This window comes from Salvelinus fontinalis, chromosome 41 (genome assembly GCF_029448725.1).
Source record: "Salvelinus fontinalis isolate EN_2023a chromosome 41, ASM2944872v1, whole genome shotgun sequence".
In the NCBI taxonomy this organism is placed as follows: Eukaryota; Metazoa; Chordata; class Actinopteri; order Salmoniformes; family Salmonidae; genus Salvelinus; species Salvelinus fontinalis.
In genome coordinates, this window is record NC_074705.1 from 23,374,084 (window position 1) to 23,391,829 (window position 17,746).

General features: G+C 43.2%; 1 protein-coding gene across 1 annotated transcript; it reads right to left on the reverse strand.

Annotated features, from left to right (window-relative positions):
• Positions 1-1,538: 1,538 nt before the first annotated feature.
• LOC129840206 (sodium/potassium-transporting ATPase subunit alpha-1) lies at positions 1,539-15,572 on the reverse strand. The gene is made up of 22 exons (XM_055907873.1): positions 15,412-15,572; positions 9,593-9,709; positions 9,327-9,386; positions 8,257-8,460; positions 7,994-8,107; positions 7,767-7,901; positions 7,553-7,670; positions 6,982-7,250; positions 6,551-6,859; positions 5,971-6,105; positions 5,618-5,810; positions 5,292-5,467; positions 5,064-5,200; positions 4,693-4,843; positions 4,368-4,536; positions 4,123-4,277; positions 3,905-4,028; positions 3,037-3,182; positions 2,790-2,920; positions 2,592-2,693; positions 2,297-2,388; positions 1,539-1,795 (listed from the first exon to the last, which is right to left on the reverse strand). The coding sequence occupies exons 1-22, from the start codon at positions 15,421-15,423 to the stop codon at positions 1,767-1,769; spliced, it is 3,078 nt and encodes a 1,025-aa protein (XP_055763848.1). The 5' UTR covers positions 15,424-15,572; the 3' UTR covers positions 1,539-1,766.
• Between the last annotated feature and the right edge of the window lie 2,174 nt (positions 15,573-17,746).

The following is a 17,746-nucleotide window of genomic DNA, read 5'->3' on the forward strand; positions in this document are numbered from 1 at the left end:
TTTGAATCCTGAGACATTTACACAACAGATGCCGTGTGATATGGAGCTCGACTGTAGGCCACATTTGAGGCATGACAAACTTTGGCTTTTGAGAATGAACTATCCCTTTAACTGGTAGCCACATAGGCCGTCCTACGAGAGTAAGGGAGGTGTGGAGATTACGCAGCGCTGTCAACCCACCCGCTGTCACGCAGCCTGACCAGACACGGGAGAGAGACATCCCACTCCCAAATTGTTTCTAGTTCATAAACAGTCAATGAACTAAGCAGACCTAGCTGCTATCATATTGGTGTCTATGGGAGTCACCAATTAAGACTGGACTATGACAAAAAAAATCTATGGTAAAGCCTGAGTAAGACATCTTCATTTATCCACCATCTTTTCCCAGACATAAAGTCCAGTAGGGACTGACAAAACTGGACTGTGCACTGACCAGTTTTCTTTCCTTGTGGATGGGATGTTGTGTGCACTGTCGTCTCAAGCTTCTTTCACTCCACAGACAGACGGGATGTGAAATGCCTACTTCAGCAAGCTAGGTTCAATTGTAGTGTGCTCAGTTTGAGTGGTGAGTTATCAATGAAATGTTTTCTGAACAGGAGGTAGCTTAGCTTCCTATTTCGATAAGTCTGGTTGCAGCTGTCGACAAACAGCGCTGTAGATAATGTAGCCTGCAGTAGATCTACAAGTTCTTAGTTTACAATGCTGCAGAAGTGGTTGTTCCTTTCACGATTTCTATGGCAGGAACTTGAACTAGCGGCTCATTCTTATTTAAACTAGGCAAGTCAGTTAAGAACAAATTCTTATTTTCAATGGCAGCCTAGGAACAATGGGTTAACTGCCTTGTTCAGGGGCAGAACAGATTTTTACCTTGTCAGCTCGGGGATTCGATCTTGCAACCTTTCGGTTACTAGTCCAACGCTCTAACCACTAGGCTACCTGCTGCGTGTTTACATAAGAGGGATGTTCACAGAGAAATCAGGAGTTCTCCTTCTCTTGGCCATGCCGTCAGTGGTACTAGGGGTTCAGGATATTGGATTAGGCATTCCATAGCTAATTTATTTTAGAACACCCACCCACAGGAGAGCATTGCTACTGTAAGCGTTATACAGTGGGTTTGAATGAAATATACATATTGAGCCACAATGTTATCAGCAGAGTTTTTATACTCAAATGCTGCCAGTTGATAAGTCTTGCCTTGTGCTTCTGATAGAAGGTTGCTCTGACACAGGCTTGCTAGTGTGTGAAGATAGTGTTTAATGTTGGGCAGTAGATGGATAAAGTATGATGTGAATGGGTCAAAAGGTGACATGAAATACAGTCTACATTCTGTACTACAATGACAGTGAACAACTAGCTGGTGTTAGTTGACTGCACACTGAAAGCAGTGCTCATGGTTAAAACAGAGTGAGAGAGAATCTCCAGGAAGGATAGGAAAATAATGACCTGAAGATCTGTTGATGCTGTGTTTATTCTGGAAAGTCTCCAAGTTGCAATGAGGAAACGTGCAAGCACACATGCACAAACCATAGACACCAAAGTGGGAGCTGACTGAAAATTTATTTATATTACTGTTAAAAACATGTATAAAATTGGTCCTGTTCCAGAAACAAGGCACACAATGTCAATGTCTTGGTTCATCATCTCGATCTCAGTGTTTTAGTATCACGCATTCCCTATATAAAAACACATCCAAATTTTACAGAACTTAAAATTCCGAGCAGCAAGACAACCATGCAAGAACTTGAGCGATGCAAACTGGATGCTTTCTAGTAGTACGTCTCCCTTTCCACCCAACCTAAAACAGAGAAGATAGAAAACGGGATTTAGAGATCAACTACCTCTGGTAAACAGGTGGACTAAGGAAGGCTGTAGCATACATAAACAATGATCACGTTAACTATCAGTGTGTAGTTCAGACGATCACTGAGGAAGACAGTCAAGTGACCGACGTCTTTAACATCAACTTAGTCTCTGATAGGATACCGGTTTACTCACATCAAATGCATTTTATAAAGCCATTTTTACATCAGCAGTTGTCAATGGAGTGGACTAGACTCCCAAACTTGTCTGTGTCCACTGTCTCGCACTGACTAGTGCATCTGAAAAATGTGCTGCTGCTTGAAGATTTACAGACTTCGCTTGGTTGCCAGATAGTAAGGCTGCATATTTAGGTAGCCTTACTATCCTCCTGAGAACGAGGGGAAATCTTGTGGTTTTGAGAGCCAAACTGAAGACCTTAAGACTTGTATGAACAAGCAGATCGTCACAGTAATAACTAAAAGGGATTTAGCCTCACCTCCTGGGCTGCGTCGGATGATCAGTTTTCGGATTTCATCATAAATAAAGATGAGGAGAGAGTATGGGAAGGCGCAGAACCACCAGCTGGGTCTAAGGAGAAAAGAAAAACAAAACATAAAACAAAAATAACAGATCTGAAATGACTCCAGACCAGAATGCGCCAAGAACAGATCTTAACATTTTAGGCAACACATAGCTAAGCTTAATAGAAGTCCTCCAAGAGTTAAGTATTTTTGGTACTACAATTTTTTATTAAGAGATGAAGTGTACCTTTCTGAAGGGTCTTTACTTACTTGAGTGGGTACATTCTGAGGGCGATGCCCATTCCAGGACAGTAGGACAGGAAGGCGGCCAGGGCTGTCTCCTCAAACAGGCCGAAGATGAGAATCTTGTTCCTGAGGAGGACAGAAGCAGCATTTAAAATCAAGTAATTTCTTTGACAACAAAAACTAACAACAGCCGATGCTCTTCAAAATGGGCACTGAACTCACCTCATTCCTTGCTGGAAGACTGAGTTCCTCCTGGTCTTACAGATGATCAAATCAGCCCACTGTACAACCACGATACTGGCGAAGAATGCTGTGTGGCAGGTGAACTCCACAATCTTTCTCTGTTCATAAGTCTGAGGAAAACAGTCAGCAACAGAGAGAGAAACAGTCAAAACACAGTCAGCTAATCATCTAGAATCAGACCAATCAACAAGGCTTGTGAAAACCACATTGGTGTCTGCATACTCACCCACTGCTGGCCATAGCTATCCTCTAGGTCGTTGCAAAATTTGTTGTCCCAGTCCACACGAATACCTAGCAGTCTGGAGGGTAAGAACCCGTTCTCAGCAAGGATCACAAAGTATGTGAAGAACCCAGCCAAAGCCTGGATCATACCTGTGGAGAGATGGGGAGACCGGATCAGATGGGTGCCTTTGTATCAGATTCTATCCATGTCATTCTGTCTGTTGGTTTTTCTATGTTGCATAAATCTCCATTAAAAAAAAATGTTTTCAAGTTTGATTGTCACATTGCCGGATAGGTGCAGGAGAATGTGTTGTTTTACAGGGTCAGCCATAGTAGTAGGGTGCTCCTGGAGCTTTTTAAGGATAACTGCCTTGCTCAAGGGTACGGAGCCAAGATTTTCACCCTGTCGGCTCGGGTATTCGAACCAGCGACCTTTCAGTTACTGGGCCAACACTAACCGCTAGGCTACCTGCCGCCCTACAGTGATTCCCAAGGAGTACCACGTTGGTGGGAGAGGTTCGCAACCCATGTGATATGATATGATGCAACTGCAGTATGTGAATACTGTCCATATCAGTGTTTCCTCTTAAGGAAAGTCCCGCTCACGTGGAAACCTCTGGTTTAAACCTATTTTTGGCTCCACCAAAGTGTGAAACTCTTGAGCCAGAGACATCCCATAATCACTCAGACCCCTTCTCTTATCACCAGGGAGGCTATTTCTGGCGCATACCCCACTTCCAGCTGATCCCAAAACCACCCAGTCAACTTAAGAGTCTAGAATCCAGTTTGAGGTGTATGAGATGTTAATCTTTCATCTAAGAATGAACATACTTTGTTTTGCGCAAGTCAGGCTTTGTGAAAAGGGGTCTTACCGATTTGACCGTAGGCTATGCTGATCAGTCTTTCATTCACCAGTTTGTCTGTTTTGGAGTTTCTGGGCTGTCTCTTCATGATGTCACTCTCGGCAGCTTCGTAGGCCAGTGAGATGGCGGGGACCTGGAAAGTTGAGGACGATTTGAACAATTAGAATAAAACTGAACAGAAAACAAAGATTTAGAAAATAAAAATCTTAAATATACAAATTTCTCACCATGTCAGTTCCCAAGTCGATACAGAGGATGGTGACGGTTCCTAGGGGCAGTGGAATGTTGGCGATGATGAAGAAGAGGAAGGGTGTGATTTCTGGAATGTTACTGGTCAGGGTGTAGGCGATGGACTTCTTCAAGTTGTCAAAGATCAGACGGCCTAGGAAAGGTACATACATAACATTAGTGAAAATAATGCAAAATAGACGGAACCCCCAAAATTCTAAATCCACTGAAATGCTGCTTCTACCTTCTTCAACACCAGTCACGATGGAGGCAAAGTTGTCATCCAGGAGGATCATGTCTGCAGCCTGCTTGGAGACGTCAGATCCAGAGATACCCATAGCAACACCGATGTCAGCCTTCTTCAGAGCAGGAGAATCGTTCACACCATCACCTGTCACAGCCACAATAGCACCCTGTGGATAAGGAGGAGAGGTGTTTGAGTCTATGGAGAGAGAAGTCTAGAGAGAGAAAAGTGGTGAACAAATTCAAAGGAATTTATCTACGCTACATTCACTCTGTTTACCTCTCATGAGATAGGCCTAGTGTCTTTAAGTTGAGCTGAATATTACCTGGCGCTGGCAGCCCTCCACGATAATAAGCTTCTGCTGAGGAGACGTTCTGGCAAACACAATCTCTGTGTGATATTTCAGGATGTCGTCCAACTGTTCAGCGCTCAGGTCCTTGAGGTCACCGCCATGGACCACACAGGCCTTGGCATCCCTGGGAAAAATTGACCCTTTATTTATGGGAAATCCCATTGATATGAAGACATTTCTATAATGTCTATACGTGCTCATGAGAAGGACCTGACATTCAAGCTTGAATGAAATCTTTGGAAAAAGGCCTTCAAAAAGGAAAAATGTAGAAACTGCAGGAGTTTAACTGTTGTTTCCAACAACAGAACTTAAAAAAAAAAAATAAAAAAAAAATCGCAACATACCTAGGGTCAACTTCATTGACTGGAATGTTCAGACGAGCAGCAATGTCCTCAACAGTCTCGTTTCCTTCAGATATAATTCCCACACCCTTGGCAATGGCCTTAGCAGTGATGGGATGATCACCAGTGACCATGATAACCTAAGGGAAGGAAGGGAATAGGAGTGGTCTGATCACAGTGGCTGCTATGTGGATTGACTGAAGAGTCGTGCCAAGTATTACATTGCCATACCTTGATTCCAGCACTCCTGCACTTGCCCACAGCGTCAGGCACAGCAGCACGGGGAGGGTCAATCATGGACATTAGGCCAACGAAGCACAGATTCTCAGTTGGGAAGTTCACCTCTTCACAATCAAACTGGAAGCCCTCAGCGAACTGGTCATCAGGGAGCTGGAAATGACAGAACCCTAGACGGATACAAAAATGGTGAAAATGTGAATTGAAAAAAGGAGCAAAAGCGCAACTTTACACCTCACATTGGATCATTTGACAACACAGATGGAATAACAAAAATACAGTAGTATTGGCTAGTGATGGCTGAAATAAATGACTATTACCCAGCACTCGCTCTCCCAGACCACCTAGTTCCATGTAGGCGTTCTGGAAAGAGTCCTTCATCTCGTCATCCAGAGGCTGTTCTTTGCCTTGGATCAAAATGGTGGAGCAGCGGTCCAGGATCCTCTCAGGGGCTCCCTTCATCACCAGCAGATGCTTGGACTCACCCTCATTCTTGTTTAGGTGAACGGAGAGCTACGGAATAAAATTATAGGAGCAGCCATTTTGAAAACAGATTACCAGAATAGGCATAACCATGTTGATCTTTGTGCCAAAGGGAAGGGTTTTCAAAGACTTACAGTGAAACATATGCCCTTATTTCATGTGGCAGGGTGCTACCGTACCATTGACCTACCTGGTATTTGTTGGTGGAGTTGAATGGGATTTCAGTGACCTTGGTGTACTGGTCTCTCATGCCTTGCACAGACCCACAGCACAGCTCAATACACTTCAGCAGGGCAGACTCTGAGGCATCACCAGCCACATCTCTCTGTGAGAGAGAAACGAGTAGGCAGATGAAGTGGACGTGGTATGCCGCTGGCACACATTCTCTTTCACACACTAGCACTTCCAAGTGGCCCAAGACATTAAAATGCCCTCCATCTATTTAAATAGACTGAATGAAAAGGAAATCTTTGTAGATTGAGCCTGGTAGAAGACAAAGACCGTGACAAAGAGAAACTGAAAATAAGGGCTGAAATTAAGTGTGGTAATCACAGCTAGTCCAAGGTGAGATGATTAACAAAGTGAGAGGTTATATTCCAGGGGATTGCAAGGGCTGAGGCAATATGAGGCATTCGGGCGACAGGGGAGGAATTTCACAAGATGAAAGACAACCCTGTTGAGCCTTTTCTGCAGCTTTACATGCTGAACTCCTGTCGATAGCTCCATGTGTATACTGTTGTCAATTCACTCTGGGGAAATGAGACACTTACTTTAAGGATAGGAATACCGCTCTGTTCTGCCAGGAAGACGGCACGGTTACACAGGCCAGCGACTCTAGCCAGGGCAGCCCAGGTGGCAGAGCTCCTGTCGAAGGAGGTACCGCTCTGGTTCTCTGTGGTGTCAGCCTCATGGATCTGGTTGTCGAACCACATGTGAGCCACGGTCATTCTGTTCTGAGTCAGGGTTCCAGTCTTGTCAGAGCAAATGGTGGAGGTGGAGCCCAAGGTCTCAACAGCTTCGAGATTCTTCACCAGGCAGTTCTTCTTGGCCATACGCTTGGCAGTCAGAGTTAAACACACCTACGATAGAAAGCCAAAAGTCAATCAACATGTCTGTCGAATAAAATTGGCAATGTACTGGTTTTTGGAGCCATATGTGAAGTGTTTGGGGGGGAAAAGCACTCCCAAAAGACAGTACTCACAGTTACAGTAGCCAGGAGACCCTCGGGCACGTTAGCGACAATGATTCCGATGAGGAAGATGACAGCTTCCAGCCAAGAATATCCGAGGATGAGGGACAGGACAAAGAAAGACATGCCCAGGAAGACTGCCACACCGGTGATGATGTGGATGAAGTGCTCAATTTCAATGGAGATTGGGGTACGTCCGACTTCCAGGCCAGAGGCGAGGGTAGCAATACGACCCATAACAGTGCGGTCACCAGTGTTGATGACAATACCTCTGGCAGTTCCTGCAGGACATAACATGCAGATTTCATTTAACAATCATGACATCATATTGACTACAGTTTAACAGCACAGTTGACAGTGATTCAACCTCAGAAATGGTGGACATACTTTATACAGCAACATGACTTCATCAAAGCTAGCCCAGTCATGGTTTGTTTTATTTTATTTATTTGCCAGGGACCATGTACAACATGCCCTTGCACCAGATTTAGCTAGATTCCTAATTTTTATCTGTGGTCCCTGGGCAGAATTTATTTTTATTTGGTTTGTTTCTCATCTGAGCAACTCTGCTCTGTTAAAGTACCTTCAACACAGTTGGTAGAGAAGAAGGCAATGTTCCTTGTCTCCAGGGGGTTGTCATTGGAGTAGTCTGGAGTACGTGTCTGGGGCTCAGATTCACCAGTGAGGGAGGAGTTGTCCACCTGAGTGGGGAGGGAATTAGATTAATACAATAATGAATGTCACGGACGTGGGCGGAACGTGACGTATTTGGAGCAACGGGAATTTAAAGTACCCACTTTGCAACCGCTGGCAGAGATGATTCGCAAATCGGCGGGAATCCTATCTCCACCTTTCACCTCCACCAGATCTCCAACCACCACTTGTTGAGCGTTGATGTTCATCTTCTCACCGTCACGGACAACCAAGGCTTGCTACCAGGCAGAGGACACAAGATTCATCTTTAAATGTAACAATAAGGGGGGAAAAACACCTTCAAAATAAGTGTTTCTAAAACAGCCAGTACCTGTGGGACCAGGTTCTTGAAGGAGTCCATGATCTTTGAGCTCTTGGCCTCTTGGTAGTAGGAGAAACAGCCAGTAACAATGACAACAGCAGAGAGTACAACACCCAGGTACAACTGTGTGGGACAAAGATGCAGAACGTGTTAGAATTAAGTTAACTCCCCCACACAAACACCAGTACAAAAGAACTACAAAACCCAAGCATCATCTGCTTTCAATTCCATCAATGTCAATAAAATCAACATTCTTCATCTTAGAATCTTACGTTATCATTGGCCGGCTCATCCTCCATGGCTGCCTGGATTCCGTAGGCCAGGAAGCAGAGGAGAGCTCCAGTCCACAGCAGCATGGAGAACCCGCCAAACATCTGCTTGCAGAACTTCACCCACTCAGGGGTAGTGGGAGGAGGGGTCAGGGAATTGGGGCCATCACGGGCAAGGTTTTCGGCAGCCTTAGCACTGGATAACCCCTGAGGAAACAGAAAATTGGTTGTGTTACTTTATATGTCGAGACCTCAAATTAAGATGCTGTAGGAGGATACTTAATTTTAAAAGAATGGGTGCTTCCCCTCCCACCCAATATTTTAAGGGTATATCATTATCGACCCTTGCTTTTTAAAAATCAAGCATATTGCTATGCTATGCTCACGGCACGTGATAAGGAGAGAGGAAGCAAATCGTCAACACAATAATATCTCTCTGCGAGGTCTGTCAGTGGCAGACAGAGACACTGCAGGGCCAAGTCATAACTCTAATTTCACATAAGGCAGAGAACAGAGAAACAAGTCAATGTGGTTCTGGAGAAAGTCGAGGTGCTGACAGTTGCCAGGCAACTCGCTGCAAACAATGAAAACAGGGCCATCTCCTCTGCTGGGATTGAGCGCATCCTAAATCTGGGCTGAGGTGCTATGGGCCTGCTGCTTGTGAATTATTCAAAAGGACCACTCGGCTGCGCTGCTAGGTTTGGAGGCGGTAATCTACTATTCCCCTTGATCTCCAATCATGATCAAGAATCCATTTGCATGGATGTAAAAGAGGGATAAAGCATCTCTCGTATTGCCTCCTCCAATTGCCTTGGATATTTGTCACATCCAAGTCTATGATAACCCCCTTCCACGGTTTAATAATTGGAAGAGATCCCAAGAGTCCGAAACACATAACTTGAGTAGAACTTAATTTTTCTATTAAATAATTGAAACCATTCAAATTGAGGAGATCCGAGCTGAATTGCCCTCCAGCTGTGGTTGATAAGTAACTAATTTGTTAACAGAAAACAGTGCAGGGGAGATGAATGAATCGCCAACTGAAATGAAAATGAGTGAAGCTCCAGACTTACCCTACTAAGGTCGGTGCCGTATTTGCGGTTGAGCTCATCCAAGGTCAGTTTATGGTCATCCTATGGGACAGAGATTAGGAACATGTCACTGACAGTCGTATTGCACTGCACTTCTGCATCATCGAGATAAACATACAGTACATTACATGCAGCGCCAAGCTTGACACCAAGTCAGTGACATCAACACACGAATGACCAAGACTTGTGATTTAAAGATGAACTTCCCAGGTCCTGAAGGAGAATGAAAGTAAGTGAAGCCGACTCACCAGATCAACTTCCTTTTTCAACTCATCCATGTCCCTCTCCTTCTTCATGGCCTTGGCATTCTTCTTCTTGCCTCCCTGCTCAGAGGTCGCCGCCAGCTCATACTGTTCCCGTCCTTCCTACAGAGAGGGCAAGAAGAGATTGTTAGGAGCGATAAGAAAAAATATATATACAAACACATAATAAAATAGGTAGAAAGAGGCCCTTTAGAGCTCTGCCCGAGAAAATAAAAATATTCACCCAACTCAAGCAAAAGCCCCTGATGCAGAATCTGCTTATAGTATAGTTTCCCATAGTGTTTCCGAGGCATTAATAAAACCCAAGTCTGGGGGCCCAACTCTTGAAAGGTAATTCATTGAGTCAATTAGAGACCCACTCATTTGAACAAAGGATAAAAATGCTACTTTTCAGTTACAAATGACTTACCAGAAGTCACCCAACAACTTGTGGGTTATTGATGTAGCATTGTTCTACTGAACGTAAGCCCAGTTATCATTTACTAAACAAACGTGACCTAGACAGGTATGGTGCAACAAGTACAAAGATAGTCCAAAAGGGACAGCCACAACTATCACCCAGTAGGCTTTCACCTTTTAGCGTCTACTACCTGTGCTAGATAGCCAAATTACTTTCACTACTCAGCAGAAGAAACTCAGATGTTTGAAAATGGCATCTGTCTGAAGTTCATAAGGAATGCTTAATGAACAATCATGTCACAGACCGTCACTTTGCTCAACTGCGTCAATAAGGAGAGCTGTGGGAGGGGTGGGGCTGAGGGTCATTTCAACATACTCCACTGCAATCCAGGAATGTCAGACTATTAGGCCCCATGTCACAATACTTTGTCCAGAATAAGGGCAAAATAAACTCTCCAGAGGGGAAAAGATGCACACCGTTGGCTCGGTTGTCTTGAGTACACACAAAACTTTCTTCCTCTGGAGTCATCTCATTGTGAAAGTCCAAAATAACCCTGGCACCTCACCTTCTGCAAACCCATTGTTCATTCACTGTTCCCTTTCTCCATTCTCAAAATCAGTCACTTTTGGGAAGAGGACAAAGACCTGTTGAAGAATGCGCGTCAGCTAGGCGGTTGAAAAGGGGAGGTTGCTGCAGGTTGGGACACTGCAGCAACAGGATAATGCACAGTACCAGATAAACATCGGTAAGGCAGTTAGCGATCATAAATTATTCAGGTTCTACTGATGTTCAGAAGTGTTTTGGCTGTGGGGGAGAGGACTCTACATGCTTCTCTTGATTTGACCCTATGGAGTTACACAAAAGCTGCTTGACTCAGCAAGACAGTTCCTGGTCCAGAATGTGATCCCCAAGTCAGGGGCGTGACTGATAATTAAACTTTGTTGTTTGGTTACAACTGAATCCAACATAAGGGGTCCTACCAGTTTTTTTTTTTGCTGTTGGAACAGTAAAGGGTAGAGGTGGAACGACAAGTCCTGCTGGAGTCTTCCGGGCCCCCTCAAGGAATCTGTTGTCGCAGTCCCCTGTGGTCTTTTTATTAGTTGACAGGCACACCGACTTGCCCTTCTTGGAAATGCACCCCCCCCCCCCCCCCCTCCTACTAATACTATTTAGAAATATCCCTTTTACTTTCCCAATAGTGTACACATCCGTTATTACCACAATGAAGCAAGGAAGGGAGGATGCTGTTTTGGAAGTATTACTCAGCTGTCTCTCAAACGCAACAGGAAGCTACTGCACTGAAAACAGGAAAAAAAGTGTGGATGTCAGCAATTGTGTGGAATCTCTCACAAGACCAATCACGCAAAAACAACAGTTGTCCCACTACAAGCCTGAGAATAATGAGGCGTTGTACCTCTATAGAGAACCATGTGAAAACAAGAATGAAAAATGGGGCAAAGAAATATATCTTTAGAGTGACTTTATTTTGGACAAACTGTACAGTCACGGAATTTATTCAGACCCTCTTAGCAAAACACTTAAAATACCAGGCTTACCGCATTCTTATATGGGATTACTGTAATGGTTTGATCTGGGAGTGGGAGCAACGGCACTGTGGTAAACATGGCTTGAGTCTGCATACCATTTCTCCCATAGTTCAGAGTAGTATATTCAACTGCGTAATCGTTGTTCTCATGAACTTTGCATATGGGAGTGAGAGTAATTAGTCAGGGAAGGAAAGAGAAACAACTATGTGTGAAAGACAGTGCAAGAACGCAGGGTGGGTGGAGAAGGGGGTGAAGCCGGGAAGACATCCCTTTCCAAGAGGGCAGAAAGTTTGAAAGAACAACTGTCCTCATAAAAACAACAGCGATAAACAGAACAGAGCCTCAGTGAGACGAGGGGTCTCTCACTTTTACGCTAAAACAACACCACCGCCAGATCAACAAAAGTTCATAAGAGACGGTCGAGCGGGTGCATACTTTACAGCCAGGGTCCAATTCCTGTGAACACCATTCCTGGTTCTGTTCGTGTGCCAAAAACAAAAGCTGCTCACTCAAGCATATTGGCTCCTCCTCGTCCTGGGACTTTGCCCCGTTGCTACAGGCGACATAACCACACCTCTCAGATATCTGAATGGACCAAGTCACGTGTTACTCTCCTCCCCTTTTCTCTCCCTCTCTTCAGTTTAGAAAAAAAGTTACTTTCTTCACAAGAAACGCATTTTAAACTCCCACCACGTCCGCTGGAAGAGTCCGTTTTCCCACAGAACAAAAGATGGTGAATGCCTGTGTTTCTCCTTAAGACCCCAGGAACCACAGTTAAAAGCAGAATACGAATCAATGGGATGCAACTTCCTTTATTGGGCTTGTCTGAAATGTAGGTTAGAACAGAACGCACGTGGCTATTGCGAAATGTCGATTGTGAGTAGGCCTATGGGATAAAAGTTTATTTTACAATTCCCTCGGCAGTTGGAACAATAGAAATTACAGTGGAGGAAACAGAAGGTGTAATAATGTGTGGTACTGTCCATAATGTTTAGGCAGCTAAGCCAAACGAGCAGAGAGGGAGATCGAGCAGGAGAGAGAAAGGGGCAGTGGGGGTGAGATGTGTTCTCTGTCACAGAGATGGGGTGGCGTGTGACAAAAGGGATGCCTAATACATAGTGACTCTCGAGCGGAAAGAATGTGAAATCCTCAGGAGAGAGCAATTTTTTTTAAAAGAACGCTAGAGAGCAGGTCTCTTGGTTCCACAGTGGACCCCTGGGAGGAAAGAACAGTCAGCTGAGGCCACAACCTGATAGTAGCTCAGAGGTTGAACACTGGAGAAAAGAAAAAGAATTCGCCAATTACTTCACCATATAAAAAGGCTTTGTTTTGGACATATTCTAGGCCTCATTTGTTTACAGTGGAGATTTTCCACAAGCCACTTTCCATCACACTCAGTGGTGGAATCTTGATGAAAGATGGCGAGAAAAGAAGTGGAAAAACAAAGAATGCGCCCTAATAACTTTACAGGAAAACGGCCTTGTTTTCAGATCATCGCAGTTTATTTTGAGCGATGGAAACAATAGCCATAGTATTCCATTTCGGGAAGGAACTTTTGGGCGTTTCAATTTGTTGACAGCGAGCAGTTGTATCCTATCATACCTCTTGATTTTCCATTTCATTACAGAAAAACTGAATTTTTCCTCCATCTGTCATTCAATCAGTTCAGAAAAATTCTGCCAGCTCCCTCTGAACAGGAGCCTATGAACAATGATGACAATGCAGCAACTGGTGCCTCATCTTCAGAGCGGTCTCCCTTCCAGATACCTCACCGCTCTAACCAACCCTTTGCTCCCGCCAGCCGTATGCCACCCTCACTCTCTCCCTGTACCTTTCACTCCCCCCTCTCTCATCCCTCTCTGTGGTCTCCTGGAAATCATTAGTCCGGCTGTCCAAGCATCTGTGCCTATTGTGCGTGTACTGGACTGGAGCGCTGAGAAGAGGACAGAAGGGGTGGGGGCAGAGCAGAGTGTTCACCACCAAACACGGAGGTTTGCTGCTCTGCATTCACATCATACAACCAATCTGTCTCTAATCACCCTTCTCTTACTGTAGCCGTGAATACATAATTTATCACTGTGCCCGTGTGATCCATTGCCCAGCAGGGAGTAGCGAGCCTTTTATACGATGCTATTAACCTCCCCGATATCCCACCAGTCTGCCATACAGTAGTCAATACAGTACCCAAATACAGGAGTCACATGTAGGTAGCTGTGAAATATATAAAACATAAAATAAAAATCACCCCAATAATTGATACATTTTCCATCACCATAAAATTGCAGGTAGTTATTTAGACAGGTGTGATGACAAAAACCCTATTGACTAAGGATTGCCCATTTAAAAAAAATACTTAATTCTACAAGTCTAGAACAATATGCCTTGAAGTGAGAGAAATATACAACAAATCTAGTGTATTGAACATCATTGGAGCAACTAGGATATTTCATTTGTCTTGGACCGATTTGTATCAAGTTTAATAAAAACTATTGTTTTTTTGAAAAGCAATGACTTTCATTAATACATGAGGGGGCTGTAGTTGATGTAGGTCTTCCCAAAGACACATTGTATGCCTATCTGAACATTCGCAAAATGTAGGCTACACAAGAAATGTCATACACAACCATATTTCCAAATCCGTATACAACAATTAAGCCTTCAGTGGAATACATTTATTTTTTAAAGAGATTTTGCAGGTGCTCAAATGTTATGAAGGAACAGTTCGGTATTTTCCCCAGAGTCAGATGACCTCGTGGACACCATTGTTGGGTCTCTGCGTCCAGTATTACGAAAGTTAGAGGTATTTTCGTGAGCCAATGCTAACTAGTGTTAGCGTGCTCCCATATACTTCAAGTCATTGCGCTAACGCTAGTTAGCAATTTCTTTCAAACTGAACGCAGACATAAAAATGGTATCCACGAGTTCGTCCAACTCTGGGGAAGTAGATAAGGGTATCCTGATAAAATCCAGAACTATCATTTTAAGCAGCCAACGTGAATTATTCCAATGTAGGCCATCTACATAAAAACTACATTCTTTCAACGAGCATGACAAAAAAAATAAACCCAGATGACTGGCGCATGGTTGATATTGTGAATGGGGTGGAATACGGTTATTATTCAATTTATGAAGAACAGACTATCGCAACAGCCTACAGTCGCAACTACATTTACCCAATTGATTAAGAATCTGAATATTACCGATATTTCTCATTGAGGAACAAAATTCAGTCAAGCGGGTTACAAGTCACCATGAAAAACGAATTGAAACAAAGACCATCACTTATATTTCAGAAGTGGGCTACAGGCTCTGTATGGCCGTGTATCTCAAAGTAACACAAGTCACAAGATAGCATGTCTTCCCCACTTCCCGCAACTCGAATTTAAACAGACTACGCTACATTTGTAGCCACCTTGGCGGCAGTTTACTTAGATGAAAATAAACATTGTATCAATCTTCAAACTTGTCTTACACCGCCAATTCTATCATCGTAACGCTTACAAGCCTTTCTCCTTGGCGACTAGATCCAAGCTAAACAACCTGTGGATCTCCAGTATCAATGTAAAAACAACACATTTTTAACCCTAATTGACACTCGATCAAGACGTTATGAAAGCAACTTTTGTTCAGCCTACAAAATGCGGAAGTCACTTTCCCATCGCAGGCATTTTGAAAAAAAATGCGGCCATCTACGTACATGTGATCATTTGAAAACAACTTCGACTGTATTATCATTTTTTTTTTTATCGATACCACTTTTGACAAGTAGCCTACAATTAAGAATTGCGTAAATTAGGCTACAGTAGCATTTCATGGAGGAGCTGGAATGTGAAGATGGAAAGAAAAAGCGCACTTACTCCACGTCCCATGTTTGCAGTTTTGTGGAGGAAAAATAAACTTATTGAACAATCAAATCCCAATTTACTTAAAAACGAATTGAAAAATATATTGCCCCTGGATGTGCCCTTATCCACACGTGTCACTCCTACCGGACACGCATCCAAGCTCCCCGTCTCATTAAAAGGTCCAATACTTATATACAGTGTTCCTTTCCATCGTGACGTCTGCACTTTTTGCCATGGAAACATAGAATGGAGGGGCGGAGTCCCCATTATTGAATGTTTTACGATTATCGGCCTTCATAAAATAGATTGAATCCATTGCGTGACAATGGACTTTAGTCTCTGTAACTTCAAATATTTATGAAGGAAAGTCACTTGGTCTCTTCTGTGCAGGCGTATTCATATTAGGATGAAATCTCTGTCAATATCTCTCACCACTCATATTCCTAATGGATACTAACCTATCCTCAAACCTCTTTAAACCTATCCTTAATCGTCTTTAAGAATACTCTACATGTTTTGTTTGTCCCTTTTCTCTTAATTTCCACATAGATTTAAGAATGAACATGATTTAAACACACACAAACACTCTTTCTCTCTCTCTCAATCACCCTCTCTCTCTTCATTCCTTATTTTAACCTCCTTTATGGAAAGCGATAATTTTAGTGCAAACTCCATCACTGGTCTTTAGGAAGTTTAAACTTGAATGAACCAGGCCGTTAAACCCTGTAGGATGTAAACTTTCCCTCCTGACCCTGTCATGAACACTTCGTGGACAATGTGACCTTGTCAGAAAAATAATGGAAGCCTGGAAGATGGCAGGTTGTTGTATCTACAAATGATTAACTCTTTAACTTTGGGATCCTAACCATTAACCCCGTCTCAAGGTCCTGTTTTATGTCTTAACTTCACCCTTCAGTTTGGACTCCAGTAGGAGTGCTGATCTAGGATCAGTTTGTCTTTTAGATCATAGTGAATAATATTATATGGACAGATCCTAGATCAGCACTCCTACTCTGAGGTGCTTTGTGGATACGGGACCGGGTATTTCACTGCAGAACCAGACAGATGCAGATTCAACTACATGTCTAGGATTCAACCACATGTCTATAGGTCACTGTAATTAGTGTAGCATTCTACCTGTGTTAGGTAGAATAGAATAGTATAGAAAAACACATCTTTATTGTCCACCCAAATATCAACTTTTCCCTTTGGCTTCACCCTACAATAACCTGTTGAGGCTGGGGGCGCTGTTGTCACTATTTATGCTAATCGTGTAATTTTTGAAACGGCTTCCCACAAAATTCTTGATCGTACAATATGCATATTATTATTATTATTGGATAGAAAACAGTCTATAGTTTCTATAGGAGTTGAAATTTTGTCTCTAAGTGGAACAGAACCCATTCTACAGCAATTTCCCTGACATGGAGTCAGATTTCAGAAATGTTGGCCCCTGATCTGGAGTCAGTTAAAAGGCCACAGTTATTGCTATGAGTATACGGACACTGCTTACGTCTTCCCCTGGATGCCTTTACGTGATGACGATTTGAATGGGGTCGATTGCGCGTTCACAGGCACTACAAATTAAAAAACCCTGTAGCTAGTCACTCTTTTGGAGCTGCGTCATGCGCCTGGAGGACACCGACCCGCACCTGTTCCAAGCATTAGTGGAGGGAGTAATATTACTCTGGTCATGTTTCTACTCGTTATAGGAGTTAAAAACATCATAAGGTAGTTAATTTAAAGCGTTTTATAGCAATTTATATCCGTTTAGTGCGATTTTGGGACATTTATTTCTGAAACGCTGTGAATAGCTGGGCACGCTTCCAGTTCATCCCGAACGCAGTTGGCATTTCCACATGGCAAGAGGACAGCTTTCCACCAAAAGACGATTAGACCCAAGAAAGGATCCTTTGCCCAAGATACTGATGGAAGAACAGCTCAAAGTAGGACATTTTTATTATGATAAATCGTGTTTCTGTCGAAAAATGTTAGTGGCTTAGGACGCCATGTTTTTTGACGTAGCTTCGCTTGGCGCAAACTGTATTGAAAAGTAAGGATAATTTAAAAAATGTAATTCCGCGATTGTATTAAGAATTAAATTGTCTATCAATCCCTGTCCACCCTATATTTTTTAGTCACGTTTATGAGTATTTATGTATAAGAGTAGATCACTGTCTAATATGGCGCACGGACATTTTCTCACCAGCTGGGCTACATTTCACATTGTCTAACCATGATTTTGGTGGCTAAATATGCACATTTTCGAACAAACTGTATATGTATGTTGTAATGTGATGTTACAGGGGTGTCATCTGAAGAATTCTGAGAAGGTTAGTGAAAAAAA

Excerpts from the sequence above, each read along its gene's own strand:
- LOC129840206 (XM_055907873.1), bottom strand. Across the intron at positions 8,108-8,256 it reads ATGAGCCGGCCAATGATAAC|TTGTACCTGGGTGTTGTACT; the intron begins GTAAGATTCTAA and ends TGTCCCACACAG. Across the intron at positions 6,106-6,550 it reads GCGGTATTCCTATCCTTAAA|AGAGATGTGGCTGGTGATGC; the intron begins GTAAGTGTCTCA and ends TCTCTCTCACAG.